Source organism: Spermophilus citellus (assembly GCF_964194105.1).
Source record: "Spermophilus citellus genome assembly, chromosome: 9".
Classification (NCBI taxonomy): Eukaryota; Metazoa; Chordata; class Mammalia; order Rodentia; family Sciuridae; genus Spermophilus; species Spermophilus citellus.
This window is the reverse complement of record NC_138191.1, coordinates 114591160-114603617: the sequence shown is the minus strand read 5'-3', so window position 1 is coordinate 114603617 and position 12458 is coordinate 114591160. Positions and strand designations below refer to the sequence as shown.

At 50.1% G+C, this 12458-nt stretch overlaps 1 protein-coding gene across 1 annotated transcript in view; it reads left to right on the top strand.

The window, feature by feature from the left end:
• Positions 1-11533, top strand: part of LOC308657041 (uncharacterized protein C1orf94) — a gene marked incomplete at both ends in the record, with an annotated part of 35527 nt that extends 23994 nt beyond the window's left edge. Inside the window, 3 exons of the mRNA XM_081308498.1 lie at positions 2981-3058; positions 6462-6670; positions 11458-11533. Of these exons, the coding sequence (XP_081164624.1) occupies positions 2981-3058; positions 6462-6670; positions 11458-11533 (363 nt within the window). The remainder of the gene's footprint in view (positions 1-2980; positions 3059-6461; positions 6671-11457) is intronic.
• Between the last annotated feature and the right edge of the window lie 925 nt (positions 11534-12458).

Sequence of the window (12458 nt, the reverse complement as noted above, 5' to 3'; positions counted from 1 at the left end):
TTTCTCTGTTCCTCTGTTTTGTTTTTAAGCTTGTCTGTTTGCTAAAGAGAACAAGTGGCCACGGAGAGGCCAGGGCTTGCAGCGCAGGGTGATCTAAGGGGAGATGAAAGCCTGCCCGTCTCCCATCAGCCATGCTGTCTTTACACAGGTCCTGAGAGAAACGTGTTGCTCGTTGATTCACTGACTCCTTCACCAGTGTTCTTCTACCCTTGCATTTGAGGCTTGCTTATTCATGGTTTATTTATTTCACTATTTAGTGATTTACCCATTGCTATTTACTCATGCACTTAAGGAATTTTAAAAAACCTTTGCTCCACGCTTTTATAAGCAGAGTGTTGGGCTAGGTGAGAGGACTCAAAGATGACCAAGAAGTACATCACAGACCAGCAGACGCCCCTCCACCTCCGAGGGAGGAACAGTCACAGGGTTGTAGGTGGTGTGCACACATCCACTCTCAGATGCGCCCGGGGAGCGCACCGTGGAAAGCTAATTTGCAATGGTTGGCTGTGCTAAGTCTGGGTGGCATCACTCTGCGGTGTTGATTTCTTCCGCTTTGACTCTTTCGGAGTGAGCGAGAAATGGACATATTGTCTGAGCATGACGTTCCCCTGTCTTCAGAGAGGCAGAGGTTTGCATTGCAGGGTTTACTCTGACAAGGTTCCCCAGCTTCTGGGCAGGAGCAGTGGAAGGGGTCCTCTGGCTTGGAGGACCCGCTGGGTTCCATGAGGCAGTTCACACACTGAATGGGCACAGCTGAAGGGGGCCATGCAAAGAGTTGACCCTCCCAGGAAGTAACAACAGACAGCATAATTTACCTTCTGGCAGCTTCTGAAGATCTCATAATGCTGTGTAGCTTCAAAACAGCTGATCAAGGGGTCCGAGATGATAGAAGGCAGATTTCAAAATCGGTAGATTTGGATGGAACAATCCTGCTGCTTCCAAACTGTGTGGCCGTGGGCAGGTTAATTAGCTGCTCTGAGTCCCAGTTTCTTCCTTTGTGAGATGGGTTCATCGTAATCATAGCAACAGCAGCAGAAGCAGCACAGATTGATCTGGGGTGAGGATTGAGCCCAGGGATGGGAACAGGCCGTAAAAGCCGAAGTGTGAGATGGAGTGGATTTTGATGTCGTCATTACTTAGCCCTGATCTTCCAAGAAAATGGGGTCGGGGGTCTCCACAATCCTTGAAGTGGCAGAAGATGACAAATGGGGTCTACTCTCTTCCGGCTTCTTCCCCACGTGGCATCAGGAATAAATCCAGTTTACTCAGAGCTCCTTGGTAGAGGGACCAGAGGTGAGGAGGAGGAAGACTCGTGCATAGAGGAGGCCCAGCGGCTCCCCCGGGGACTTAGCATAAAAGAACTCTGCTCCCAAAGATGAAGAGGGAGGCTGGGTAGCAGAAGGCCACAGCCTCAAGCAAACAAGAGTGAATGTATGTTTACCCTAGCCCGAGTTTACAAAATTGCGATTGTAGACGTGCTGTTCTAACAACCGCAAGTGTCCTGGAAGTCAGATGGTGTTGCTTATCCTGTTGACTGTGGCCCTTGTGTCCTAAAGTCAAGGATTGGGTGGGCAGCTGCCCTTCTCCGCAGGTTCTGGGGCCGAGGTGGGTGGGGTGGAGGTGGCCACCTGTCCTCTGCTGGGCAAGGTGGCTGTGGAAGGCAGGGTTAAGTGCTAAAGGGGTCCATGGGGGAGGGGTGAGACAGGGGAGGGACACTCAGCCACCTGCTCAGTGGCCTTGCAGCAGCAGACTGAGGGCTGGGAATGGGCGAGGCCACTCGCTCTGTGTGACTTCTTTGTCCAGGCTCAGGACAAGGTGGGTGTCACGGGGACCCCATTGGGTCATAAAGGTAAGGCTGCTAGCTTCAGGGCTTGGAGTGCAGGGGAGAGGGAGGGAGCTGGTTTGTGGTGAAGGGCTGGCTGGTGGACGTGGAAGAGATCACTGCAGGAATGCGTCTTGTTCTTGGGGAACAGAGAGTGGGGTGGGGCTCTGAGAGCAACTGTTCTCTTGGGAACCTAGAAGGTGGGGCAGCGGGAGCTGAGGGACGCCCCCCTGAACCAGGTCAGGGGTTCCGCAGCTTTTCATGAGGACCTTGGGAAAGTCAAGGGCAGAGTTTTGTCCCACCCCTTTGGTAACTGGCACAAACCAAGCCCAGAATGGAGGCAGAACCTCAGAGTGCAGAGGCTGGGGGGGAAGGTCCTGGCTGGGAGGGGCTTTGGGCTTTGAGCCTTGTGTGGGGGTAGGGCAGGTAAGGTGGGCGTAGACAGAACCTGAGACTGGAGGGCTATGGGCTGCATGCTCGGTGTGTGTGTGTATCTTGTGTCTGTGTGGGAACAAATGTACACCCCAAAGCACCCACACCCTGACAGAATTGTGAATAAAATTTTCATAAGCTGCCAGAGAGCCTTTTCAAGGGAGGGGTCAGCGGGAGATGATAGACAGACCTAACATTTACCAAGTCCTTACTAAGTGCTGGGCACTGTTCTCAGCTCTTTAGATGCATTAATTCATTTATCCCCACACTAATCCCCCCCACACACACACTCACACTCACATGGATGTACCTGGATATCTCATGTGTTAGGGCAGGAATGGGGCCTGGGGAAAGCACTTAGCAAAGGTGTGCATACAGCAACAGAGAACGTGGCTTTCTTCATGGGCTTTGCAGGCCCGAACACACATAATTCTGTAGACAAGGAAAAAGGCTCAGAGAGGCCAAGCAGCTTGCCCCCAGTCACAGAGCCACTGCAGGGCAGATCTGGGATTCAGGAAGCAGTTTAAACATTATGAAGACTACCTAAGTAGGGCTTCCCGGCAGCATGACTTGGGCTCATCTTGGCCTAAATCTAGGTGGACTCAGGCAGTGACAGGTGCAGTGTGATGGGGAGCTCACCTCTGTCTGCAGATGCAGGTGTGTGAGCCAGGCATGGCTGCAGCCCTTGCCCAGAAACACCAAGCCCCTCTCTTCCTGTCTTCCCAGGGCCTGCACCCCCAGCGCTCAGCCAGGACGCCCTATCAGCAGCCTGTGCACCCCCAGCTGGGGTGTTACTCCCGACAGGTGAGTATGAGTATGGATGAGCCCATGGGCACTTAACCACTAAGCCACATCCCAGCCCTCTTTTTTTTTTTTTTTTTAATTTTGAGACAGCTTCTCACTAAGTTGCTTAGGGCCATGCTAAGGTGCTCAAGCTGGTCTTGAACTTGTGACCTTCCTGCCTTAGCCTTCAGAGTCACTGGAGTTACAGACATCAATACTGAATGTTGATTTCTCATTCTGGAGTTGACAGGTTGGCTGAACTGGGCTGTGGATCAGGTTCCATCCTGTTCCTTACATTCTTCTTTTGGGTCTGGGCTGAAGTTGCTCGTCCTGTCTTAGGTGGCAGGAGCACAGGAGGTGCAGAGGTGGTGCGTGGTGACTGCCACCCACCTTCCATTGGCCAAAGCCAATCACACAGTCTGCCCTGCATCAGTGGTGCAGGGAGCCCCATCCCTGCCGGGTAGGCTTGATTGTTAAGATACAGGACTCCCAGTGAAATTTGAATTTCAGATAAGCAATGAAAATGTTTTAGGCATGTCCTATACTTATGCTAAAAACTTATTTATTGTTTACCTGAAATTCAAATTTCACTGGGTGTCCTGCAGTCTTATTGGCTAAAGCTGGCAAGGTTACTTCCACAGGTAGGTTGGGATGAAGACCTGTTGGACAATCACAGAGTGGCAGAATTAGGGCTTGACCTCTGCAGTCCCAGGTGCCCAGTCACCTGCCTTAGCGCCTCTTGTAAACACATACACAGAGACAGAGACAGCAATGCAAACACACACGCAGAGCAGGTGTACATACAGAGGTACATACGCCCCCAGGCTGCCTGAGTGAACGTGCATGCAGGTGCACACACAGATGGTCTTGGGGCAGGGGTAGGAGTGTGAGGAAAGGTGCTGAGGATGAGGGTGTAGAGGGCACCACAGTCCAGCCTGCTACAGGGCCTGGAACCTCACACTCAGATGGGCACCCCACACACAACTCCAGATTCTTCTGCCTCTCCTTCCTCCTCAAAGATTCCTCTACTTTCTCTGCAAACTGCACCTCTTACCTGGAATACGCTAGAATGTTCCAGAAGGTAGAGAAGTATTCATGGTAGGGCACTTTATTCCTTGGGTCAGGACTGCTTGGTCAGCAGTAGGAGCCCTTTGCATCCTGAGATGAAGTGGGGATGAGAGAGACCCCCTTCGGGAATTCCCGGTCCGTCACCTCCACCCTAGCAACAGTGACATCTCCCACCTGGTTCCAGTCCTTGTCGACAATTGTACGCATGTGTGTATATGCCTGTGTATATTTGAGAAAAGTAATATAAAACATGGTAAAAAAGAATTTAAACACCTAGAGGCAATCCTTGCTTATGTGTCTTTCCAGTGGCATCTATTTATATAAACATTTTTATACAAATGTGGCATTCAGGGCACACTGATCTGTTGCTTTTGTCAGTGAGGGGTATATTTAGAGATGGTTCCAGAGAAACACACAAAGCCCTGTTTGATGGCTTTGATTGGTTCTGTGGGATCCTGGGTACATTTCTGCACACAGCATGCGTGTGCCCTGGGACCAGCTTCATCCCTTCATCTCTTCCAGGCTCAGGGCCTTCCCCTGCCGTGAAGACCAGAGGTATCTCCTTCCGTGTGCCCCACCGGGGCTGCCTGGGAGGTGCTCTCCTGAGCCCTTTCTGGAAGCTCCTGGCATGCTGGTTCTTTGGGGTTCTGGTGCCTGTGTCTGTACCAGACCCTGAATCTCTACTCTGAGGATGATGGCAAGGACCAGGGCAGGAGCTCTGCCTCTGGAGAGAACATAGCAGAACGATGTTGGAGGAGGGCACAGGCTCTGGGCTGTCCCTGCTGGGGTTCTGACCCCAGCTCAGAACTGGAGATGTTCACTGAGCAAGTCACTTCACTTCTCTGAACCTCAGCAGTTTCCTCATCTCCAAAATGGGAATGATCATGGCTGCCTCCCAGGGCTGTGTGCAGGGCCCACACATCCTAGAAACTCCGTGAGCGTTAGCCTAGTGGGTGTTTATCAGACAAAGGCATGCAGGGCAAGAGAGGGCTGTCCCAGGGCACTGGGACTCCAGGCCTTCCTGTTGAAGTGGAAATCAAGAAGCTTCCCCAGTCTTGGCTGAAAGTCCCCTTAGCACACAGGGGCCAGATGAGCACACGCTTCAGATGAGAAAAGGTTTTCTCCCATTTGAAGCTGTGAGTAGAGAACAGAGGGCTCGGGATGCGGTGGGTTCCCACCACTTCAGGTGAGCAGATGCTTAGTGGTCCCCCTTTCCACCACCCCAGTCTCCTGTTTGTTGCATTCATTTAACATTTTTGTTGTGCGGAGGATACTGGGGACTGAGCCCAGGGTCTCGGCTGCTGAGCTATATCCCAGCTCTTTTTATTTTTTATTTTGAGACGGGGTCTTACTAAGTTGCCCAAGCTGGCCTCCAACTTGTGATTCTCCTGCCTCAGTCTCCTGAGGAGCTGGGATTACAGGCGTGAGCCATTGCACCTGGCTCATTTAGCATGTAATTACTGAGAAGCCACTGTCTAACCCACCCCAAATGGGACAGTGGCAGGCACTGTCTTGGAGTCGTAGCAATATCAGCAAGTATGATAAGGATGATCCCTTATTGGGAGCAGGAAAGCTGGAGTCCTGTTGTTGGAGGGAGCTTGTTCCACGTAGTCTCAGAAACCCCACTGAGTTCCTGTCTTTCCCTTGGATACGAGCTGAGCCCATTGCCCATTTTTTTTGCCTTGTCTCACATGGACCAATAAGGTAGCCACTAGCTTTGTGTAGCTATTTAAGTTTAAATACATTTAAATAAAAAATCTTACTTAAATGAATTAAAATAAAAAAATTCAAAATTCACCTCCTTGTTCACACCAGGCAGATTTCAAGTGCTCAGTAACCGTGTGTGGCTGGTGATTGCCACAGTGGTCAGCACAGATAGGGAACATGCCTGCCGTCACCAGTGTGTCCAGTGGGTGGGCTGTCTTGGACTTGGCTTTCTATTGAGATCCTAAGATAGAAGCCAGCATTGTGTACATTCCAAGATTTGAATAAAAACTTAAAAAATGAACGAGAACCTTTGGGAATGGTTACTGAGGTAGGAAGGCAGGGAAAAGAATGGAAATACTATTTAATGGCTATTTATTTTGTGCCTGTCTCCACTTCTATCAACTGACTCCATTTCCACACAAGGTAGAGAGTGTCTGCCCATCTGACAGAAGCAGGACCCAAGACTCAGATACCTTAGGAAACTTGCCAAGCTCACTGCAGAAGTCGAGCTCGGGGCTTGTCCCACCCCACCGTACTGTCTTTTGTGGACTCTGCAGTGACTTAACTGGGGCATGGAGTGGTGTCCGCTGGAGTTTGGGTTAGGGCTGAAAAATGGTGACCCTGCCCCTCTCTCCTCTCTGACCTGCAGGTGACACCATACAACCCCCCACAGATGGGACAGCAGATGGGACAGCAGATCTTCCGCTCGTCCTACACCCCCCTGTTAAGCTACATCCCCTTCGTCCAGCCCAACTATCCATACCCACAGAGGACACCTCAAAAGCTGTCCGCCAACCCCCGAGACCCTTCCCCCATGGCAGGAGATGGGCCGCAGTACCTCTTCCCCCAAGGATATGGGTGAGTCCTCAGCCCACACTGGGGGTCGGACTTGTATCCAGGGAGCTGCTGGGATGGGGGCCAGTGGGGAGGGCCCCACAGAGCCTTTCTTGGTATTCGAGGACCTGGTGTGGGGAGGTGAGCAGAGTCTAGATCCTGGGAGTTTGGGAGTGTGGCCCTACAGTCCAGTGGCAATTGGACTGTTTGGGAGTGTGGCCCTACAGTCCAGTGGCAATTGCCTAGGCAGAAGCCAATGGGCACCCTGCAGGTGGAGAGCTTGACCACATTCCCTACCCACTTGCTGAGTTTAAAAACAGGACGTGCCCAGGTGATTCTCTGGCTGTCCCTCCACGGGCTACACCCTAAGCCCCCACCAGCCTAATTCCCCCCCAAACATCCCATTGACTTCCGGGCGGCCCTGCTGAGGGGCCTTCACCTGCTTATCAGAGCTGCTCACGCTTTTCCACCACAGCCCCCAACAGCAGAGAGACTCATTTCCTGGGATAATCTGAGGGCTTAGCAGAAAACAGCCAACACTAACTCCATGTTTGAGCTGACAATTCCATTCAAATTTAACATGCTGCTGAGTAACACATTTGTGTTTGTTTTAATATAATAATGACTAGCCACTCGTCGCAGCCACCAAATCTTCAACTGATATTGACGTTCCAAGAGACAGGCCGCGTGTCATCCCCGTGGTCTCCCAGGCACACGATGGGGGGTCTGTGCCCCAGTTTGAGAAATTCACTTAATAGGATTGGAATCCGACTCTGTGACCTGACATTGATTCCCATCCTCGCAGACCCTTCCCTGTAGTGTCCCTACCACATTCCCCAACCCCCCCCCCCCCTTTCAATCTGCATTTCCCCTGAATGTCTCCTTAAAAGGGATAAATGTTAGAAAGAGGTTTCTGCAGTCAGATCTGTTTGGGGAAAGCTGTGAGAAACAAAGATAAACAGATTTCTTAACTGTTGGAATTCTCAGATCATTTAATTTCCTAGGGTGCATGGGAAAGGTTCAAGAAGGTTGTCGATAGTGTGGTTTGAACGTGATATCCACAGCCCCTTTTATCTCTTTCTTTCTCTCTTCCTCCCTCCCTTCCTCCCCTCTTCCCTTCCTTCTTTTTGTAGAGCACCTCCTGGTGGGTTGCACCCAACACACCTCCCCTGTGCTGTGTTAATTCCTGGAGTTAATTTGAATTTAGCCTGCAGGGGACCTGCACCGGAATAGGAAAGACATGAATAGGAAAGAGAGTTGAGAACAGATGAGTCCTGAGCACCAGGATGTCAGTGCCCCGGCAACTTGGGAAGACCATCAAGGTGGCCTGAGGCCAGAGGCAGGAGCCCTGCAGGATGGGAGGTTCCGGTGCATTCCAGGATGGAAGAGAGAGACACCCCCCCGCCCCCCAGGCAGGAAGGAACAGGGCAAGCCCAAGGCCTGAGGATAAAGGCTGCTGCTGGTGGAAGTATTAGATTTGTTCCTGAAAAAGGTGGAAAACAGGATTAGAAAAGGGAGATTGGGGTTGGATTATTAAAGGCTTTTGGCTGCTTGGCCTGAGGATCCATGGAAGATGTGTGCACATCTGAGTGAATTGGCACCGCAGTGAACAAGAACAAGGTGTTCTTCTCTCAAGGAGCTCACATTCTAGGGGAGGAGAGACACAACAAGGAGATAAACACACCTGTGAAGTCAGGTGCCGGGGAGGAGGGGACAGAGAATCAAGGGAGGTCTCCTGAGCTGAGATCTAAATGAGAGAATGAGCCATGCATAAATATGGGGAGCAGAAAGAATTGAGTGCAAAGGCTCCCAGATGGAATGTGTGGCTGGGTCCCAGTGAGAGCTGGAAGGAGGGGGGTAGAATTGGAATCTGCAGGCCAGGGCCAGACGGACAGGATGTGGTGGGCATGGGCCGTTCTAAGAACAGTGGGAAGCCGGGAAGACTTTTAAACGGGTGAGGACATGTTCTAAATTTCTGTATACAACAGAGCACATTAGCCAACGTAAGGACTCTGAGGGTGAGAAGTGGTGCAGGGGATCAGGTTAGGAGCCTTTTTCTACTGTGCGATGACCACAGGAAAGAGAACAAATGAAAAGATCTGGGATGTTCTTCATCTTGGCAAAGTTGATGGGATTTGATGGTTGGATGTGGACTATGGAAAGGGAGGAATCCGGCATGATCTCTAGGTTCTGGACTTGTGTGCATGGATGAGTGGCCACCGCAAGATGCTGAGGCCAATATGACTAAAGCACAAGGATCTGTTTGGTCTTTAGCCGGGAGCTGTGACACACACACGTGATCCCAGCTACTGGGGAGGCTGAGGCAGAAGGATCGCAAGTCTGAGGCCAGCCTGAGTCAGCAAGATCCTGTCTCGAAATTTTCAAAGAGAGAGAGAGAAAGAAAAGCGTGAGGTGGTAGGTGGTGAGGTACTAGGAATGGAACTCATTGGTAGGTCACTTGCCCGGCATGAGTGAGACTCTAGGTTCAATCCCAGTACTGCAGAGTTTGGTCTTGGACATGTGAACTTGGAGATGCTTGTTAGATAATTGATGAACAGGTGGATATAGGAGTCTAGAGCTCAGGGGACAGGTTGGGGCTGGGAATAAATGTGGGAGTCATTAGCATATTGATGATATTTCAAGAATGGGATGGAATGGAATGAAAGGGGGTGGGATGAGGTGGCCAGGGAATGTATGTGTGTAGAGAAGCCCTTCAGGCCCAAGGACTGAGGACCCAGCAGGTGGAGGAAAGGCTGGAGATTGGAAGAACCAGCAGAGGATTTAAGAAGGATCCTCTAGTGAGGTGGGAGAAAGAGTAGGAGGCTCAGGAAGAGTCCCGGAAAGCAGGAAGCATTTCCTGGAGGAGAGTGTGGGATCTCGGTGGTGGAAAGCCAAACAGGGCACTATCCCAGGGAACCCAGGCTCCTTGAGTGCAGAGCACGAGGAGGCGTTGGGGGCTTCTGAGCAAGCAGGGCCGAGTGAATGGAGAGCCAGGCGAGGCTGCACCAGGCAGAGAGGATGTGAGGGCCTAACTGGAGAGTTTGGTCTGGGGGATAGGGAAGGCAGGAAGCAAGAGACTAAAGCGTAGGAAGTGGGAGAGGAAGGAGCAAGAGGCCTCCATGTTGTCAGGGAAGGAGGGGAAGTTTGCATACTTTTATCAGGACAGGACGGCCGCACAATTGGTCTTCCAAGCAGTAATGAACTTGAGAGTTAAAGGGGCATTAGTAATTATTACACTGTGAACAACATTGCAGAGGCTGTCCCAGGCAAACCAGGGCACAGGATCAACCACACTGGAGAAGCCAGGCCAGCTGTTGCTCCTCCTTCTTATCCTCCTCCAGGAAGCATTCCTTGATAGTTCTAGTCCACACCATTGCTCCTCCTCCTGACCCTCTAGCATGCATCCATCCTGCCCAGCCCAATCCCTTGGCAGTTTGTCTGATTGTAAGTTCTGAACCTGGAGAAGTGAGATGCATGGGGTATGGCAATCAGAGACCACATGTGTCAGGAATCGTGGTTACGGATCGTCGTTATGGGTTACAACCTTCATTGTATCAATCAGTGGACTCCAAGGTATTTTAAAAATAATTTTTAATTAATTATGCTCCAATAGGATTTTTGAAAGAGAGGAAAAGAGGTATGATTACCATTGGCATTAATTACACATTAGGCACCTACCTTGTGCCAGGTGCTGGATACAAGGTGAACAGACCAGATTCCTCTTCCGTGGAACTTGTTTGAGTGAGAAGGGTAGGAAACAAAGCCTAGGTGGTTTACGGATGCTCACAGTGAGCAACAGATACCCTTACCCACAGAGGAATTATAAATTAATGCGGTGGTCTGTCTCCATCGCTTCTTCCCTCCCCTCCCCACCTCCCCTTTGATTGTTTCATCAATTCATGGGAGGGGTGCCTTGAACGTGAATCTCATCTGAAATATGCATCTGCCCAACTGGAAAGTGGTTGAGAATCCCTGGATTAGATTAAATCTAGCCATTTGCTCTGCTGCAATTTGCAGTGAGCTCTGTTCCCATTATTCCCATCATTCAAAGTATCCTAGCAGATGGGTAAAGAAATTGCAATCAGATCCCAGAAGCATGAGTACAGCATTCCCATCTGGAGAGGCCAGCAAGCTTCCCAGAAGAGGGGGCTTTAGAGCCCTATTTTGAAGTACGAATAGGAGTGTGTCTGGAGAGAAAGCAGAGGCGTGTGTATCGCAGCTCTTACCAGGTGAGGCTCACAGCTTCTTGTGCTCTTCCTTGAGGGCTTAGTAAAGACCCAGACACCTGGCAAGGCTTGCTTCTCAGACTGGTCTTGAAATGGAGCAGCCTAACTCAGCGAAGTGAGCAGGGATGTTGTGCTGGGATTGTCTGGACTCTGAGATCTAATGCTAGGAACCTGCCCTGTCTTTTCTGATTTTCCTGAAAGCAGAGCTAGCCCCGTAAGGCAGTGGAGTGGTCACAGAAATACAGGTAAGGTGCTCAGAGAGGGATCCCAGCTCTGTGGTCCTGGCATGGGACGAGTGTAGGCTTCATAGAAGTAATCCTCAGAGGCTCCCAGGGTCTTCCTGGTCCAAGTTAGTGGCAGGAGAAGCTCTTTATTGTCCTCTAATTATGTCATTTTAATATTTTATTTCTCCAGAGTCAACACTTTTTTTTATTATTATTATTATGCTAAAGCTTTCAGCCTGCAAGTCTGTCACGGTCTTCACAGTCTTTGACAGCCAAAAAATTAATATGTTCTTTTCTTTTTTCTAATCTCTCCAATAACATCAGGAATCTCATCATGGAATCCATCCTTCTTGTCTTCCAGGTTCGGCTCGACGTCTGGTGGGCCCCTGATGAACAGCCCCTATTTTTCCTCCAGTGGGAATGGCATAAATTTTTAGACTTCCTTCTCTTTTCCTTCTTCCCTGCTTAGCCCTTGGATCAGGGCTCAGGGCTCTGGAATTCTGGATTCTGCAACTGCTTGGTATGAAGTTTGGAAAGCCAAGGTTCCGACCAGGTCACAGGCAGAAAACAGCAAGACCAGATGCATCTGCTGACCGGCACTCACACATAGCACACACCCTCTTGTTCATACCTGTTCAATCACACATGCACCCGTATTTAGGTAACATGAGTGATTTTTTTTTTGTTTGTTTTTGTTGTTGTTGTTGTTGTTAACAAAATAGAAGTAAGATACTTAATTTTAGAAAGTTTGTATTTTATGATAAAACTATGAGCTGCATGAATTGGCATGTGTCTCTTTATTTTTGTTACAATTTGCATAATCTTCACCCCTCATTTTCCTCATAAGGAGTCAACATTTCTTCAGGACCTGAAAAGAGACCAGGGGCTGGAGTCTTCCCAGTGCTGCTCTCTCAGGGATGGCAAGTTTGAGGGCTTCTCTCTTTTCCTCTGGGACCCACTCATTTCCCAACAACCCAGTTTATGCATCTTAAGAATAGACACCATCAAAGGACTCTGTCCAATTTCTCTTCCAAGCTCCCTTAGAATTAATGCCTCTCCCTTTCTTCATGGTCTCTCTTGGACACAAGATGGGAAAATGTGCCCTGGAAAATAACGTCGAAATAAATCCTAAATGCCATCTGTGTCCAGTGATGGGACTTCAGTGCCAACCTCCAGGTTAATCTCACACCATGCCTAACACAGCACTCTCCTTGGATAACAGCTCTTATCCGTGACTTCAGACATGATACCGAGGGCATCCTGATCATGTTGGTGGAGGGCACCAATCCAGGAAGAGGAGAGAAAATGAATTGGTGATAGCACATGTTCTTTAACTCTCTGAGTCTACACCCGAGGCAGGCG